General features: G+C 33.4%; 1 protein-coding gene across 1 annotated transcript in view; it reads right to left on the bottom strand.

Moving 5' to 3' along the window:
- Positions 1-1,105, bottom strand: part of slc12a3 (solute carrier family 12 member 3) — a 28,778-nt gene that overhangs the window by 21,051 nt on the left and 6,622 nt on the right. Inside the window, exon 8 of the mRNA XM_008280232.1 lies at positions 564-709. Coding sequence (XP_008278454.1) covers positions 564-709 — 146 coding nt within the window. The remainder of the gene's footprint in view (positions 1-563; positions 710-1,105) is intronic.

The following is a 1,105-nucleotide window of genomic DNA, read 5'->3' as shown; positions in this document are numbered from 1 at the left end:
ATAAAAAAGATAAAATACTGAACCAGCAAGACGAAAAAAGGAGAAAAACTTGTTGTAAAATAAAACAAGTATTAAATCCTAACAAAGCAAAAAAGAAGACCAGTTAAAATTAAATAATATTAAATAAAACAATGAAAGGAAACTGGATAAAAATATAATGTACGGAAAATAAAATCATTATAAAATATTAAGAAGGCAAAACATCATAGAAACTGATAACTTTTGTTTTTGAAATAAAAAAAATTGAAAAAAGAAAGAAAATATTATTAGACGCTTGCAAATTAATTAATAATAATCAAATATATGTCAAAAAAGCAAGAAAACAGGATTAAAACTTTTACAATAAATATAAGATATTAAAAAGGGAAATAGGATTAAATTTGCAAGATCGAATTGTAAAATAAAAAACAAAAAATATTAAATATTAAAACCACTTTGAGCCTCCAGAAGCCACCGACAGCGTGTTTGTGTCGAGGAGCTGCTTCATAAAGACATGAATCCTGTATTTAAACCAGAGTTTCCATCGAGGACCACGGAGCTGTAACGAGGCGTCTGGCCGTTACCTGGTAGTAGTTGCTGATTCCGTAGCTGCAGGTTTTGTTGCTGATGCAGTCGCTGAAGTCCCATCCGTAGTTACAGGACAAACCGACGCAGTCGGCAGAAACCAGCGAGTCGTTCAACGAACCCGACGCGTCTCTGAGCACGCAGGCTCCTGAACACAACACGACGGAGCTCCAGTTATTATTATGAAGTCCAGCAAGTCAAACAGGTGTTCTGAATAAAACGCACATCTTAATTCAGCAAAGTTCCTCCAGAATCACTGATTAAAGTTCGTTATTAGTTGACAAAGTTCAGCCTCTTGTGATGATTTTAATTGTGTATGAACGTCGTGTCGTCGTTGACTAGAAGGAATAAAGCTGCTGTGGAATGTTTCTAACAGCTTTTAATTCTATTTTATTATTTACTGGCTTCCCCGTTTTGTTAAATTACAGGAAATATCCATTAATTAGTGTCAATTTACATGTTGGCAGTAAAACAAAGAAACAAAACAAAACAACCACAAATAATGTCCCCATCAAAAATCTGTATTTTTTACAAATATTAA

The sequence above is a fragment of the Stegastes partitus genome, unplaced genomic scaffold (genome assembly GCF_000690725.1).
Source record: "Stegastes partitus isolate 25-593 unplaced genomic scaffold, Stegastes_partitus-1.0.2 Scaffold188, whole genome shotgun sequence".
In the NCBI taxonomy this organism is placed as follows: Eukaryota; Metazoa; Chordata; class Actinopteri; family Pomacentridae; genus Stegastes; species Stegastes partitus.
This window is presented reverse-complemented; position numbering and strand designations above follow the sequence as displayed.